Raw genomic sequence first — 2,039 nt, forward strand, 5'->3', positions numbered from 1 at the left:
GGTGTGCGGGTGCGGGTGGGCGGCCCGGCGCGCCCCGAGCCTGCGCAGCCTGTACAGCATCTGCAGGGACATGCACTGGTGGCTGCGGCAGGACCACAAGAACGTGTGCGTGCTGCACTGCACGGTGAGTGTGCGCCGCGTTAGAGGAGGGCAAGGGGCTGTGGGGACGGAGAGCCATGAACCCCGGGTGTCAGATGGGGCAGTGTCCTGGGTGGTGGCCCGGGTGGGGAGTGGGGCACCAGCAGCCTGCCCCTTCCTGGGCCAGGGACTGGGGGTGCTGGGCTGGCGCATGCCCCCGGCAGCGTCTGGGTGCCCAACAGGCCTCCCCTCCAGGCCCCTGGGCATTAGCTGCTGCTGGGGAAGCTCCCCACACAGGTGCAGCTTGCGGTGGCCCCATGTGCATTCTCTCGTCTCCCCTCGAGGCAGCACCCCAGGGCTCTCCACTGCCCTGCCCCGAGGCCGCTGCCCCGGCACCCACCTCTGTCCCTCCTGACGGCAGCTGGGGACCCCAACCCCACTGCGCAGAGAGGCTGAGGTGTGTGGCGTCGCACGGCACCTGCCGCGTGGGGCCGAAGGTGGGCACAGCTGTCCTGGTGCTGGGCAGTCGCACGGGAGTGACACCAGGAGGGCTCAGGGAGGGGTGCACGTGGGGGCAGTGAGGCAAGCGTGTCCCGTTGGAGACCCCGCGTCCCGTGCCGTCACGAAGGCGCCCATCTGTGTGGACGCGTGTCTGCACGTCCAGGATGTGCTCTGCCCGGGAGGCCTGCGGTCTGCCCCCGGGAGGCGGTGCTGGGCCCCAGGGAGCTGCCTGTGCCTTCTCCTAGGACGGGAGAGCGGCGTCAGCCGTGGCCGTCTGCTCCTTCCTGTGCTTCTGCCGGCTCTTCAGCACCGCCGAGGCCGCCGTGTACATGTTCAGCATGAAGCGCTGCCCGCCCGGCATTTGGCCGTCCCACAAAAGGTACTCTGTCCGCGGTGGGACACTGGGTGCGGTGTCCCTGGTGTGGTCGCCGTGGGCCCTGGAGGTTGGAAGGGTTTCGGAAAGGGGTGGGCAGTGTGGGTGGGCGCCAGCTACCCATGCCGCCAGGCCTGTCCCTGCTGTGCCAAAGGAGCCCAGCCAGGGTGTCAGAGTCAGCCTCTCGGCCCTGAGTGGTGGGCGGTGCCTCTGTCCGGTTCCCGGGCATCAGCCCTTGTAGCACGTGTGCCCCTGAAGCCTGTGTCTGAGGTGACGGGCAGCACTCTGGCTGCCAGCTCTGTGCACGTGGGTCTGTTTGGGCGGGTGATGCTGGAAGAAAGGAAGGTGTTCAGGCCCTTCCTTCTGCCCTGGATGTGGCACAGCGTGTGGACAGGGGGCGGGGCGGGTAAGGGCTGTCCTGGATGCAGGGAGCCAGCCACCAGCTGTGTCCTGTGTCGCGGGAAAGTGGGCGAGGCCACCAAGCAGAAGGACTGCTGACCCTTCCAACATGTGACCTGAGTCTTTTAAAAAAATGTTTTTATTGATTTTTTTAGACTCAACTGCTCAGCCACACTGGCCAGGCTGTTTTCATAGATTTTGATCTTAAAATTCGTGTTACCCATTACTGCCAGGAGTATTTTAAAAAATGAGAATAATAGAGGATGATCCCTATTACATGCGTGAGCTTTCTTGGGCGTCAGTGTGGTGAGTTGAGTGCTGAGACTGACAGATGGCGCGCTGAGGCCTGGGAACCCACGAAACTCCGTCTGCCAGGAAACCCCGGCCTCGTCAGTGCAGGTGCCAGCCCCGCCTGCTGAGAGGGAGTCGGATCCCTGTCCAGCAGCAGCGAATACATTATTCTGGCGAGTTAAGCGATTAATTCTAAGAAGCATGTGTTTTTTAAGGAAAAATTAATAAACTATAGAGGGTTATTTTTATAACACTCAAAGGTTTCCTAAATGAGACAAAAATACACAAGCCGCCCTAACCGGTTTGGCTCAGTGGATAGAGCATCAGCCTGCGGACTCAAGGGTCCCAGGTTCGATTCTGGTCAAGGGCATGTACCTTGGTTGCGGGCACATCCCCA

The 2,039-nt window shown here is 62.2% G+C and overlaps 1 protein-coding gene across 1 annotated transcript in view; it reads left to right on the top strand.

Annotated features, from left to right (window-relative positions):
* GAK (cyclin G associated kinase) overlaps positions 1 to 2,039 on the top strand; it is a 62,906-nt gene that overhangs the window by 33,057 nt on the left and 27,810 nt on the right. Inside the window, exons 14-15 of the mRNA XM_015568927.1 lie at positions 2 to 124; positions 825 to 958. Coding sequence (XP_015424413.1) covers positions 2 to 124; positions 825 to 958 — 257 coding nt within the window. The remainder of the gene's footprint in view (position 1; positions 125 to 824; positions 959 to 2,039) is intronic.

The sequence above is a fragment of the Myotis davidii genome, unplaced genomic scaffold, assembly GCF_000327345.1.
Source record: "Myotis davidii unplaced genomic scaffold, ASM32734v1 scaffold665, whole genome shotgun sequence".
NCBI classification, from domain to species: Eukaryota; Metazoa; Chordata; class Mammalia; order Chiroptera; family Vespertilionidae; genus Myotis; species Myotis davidii.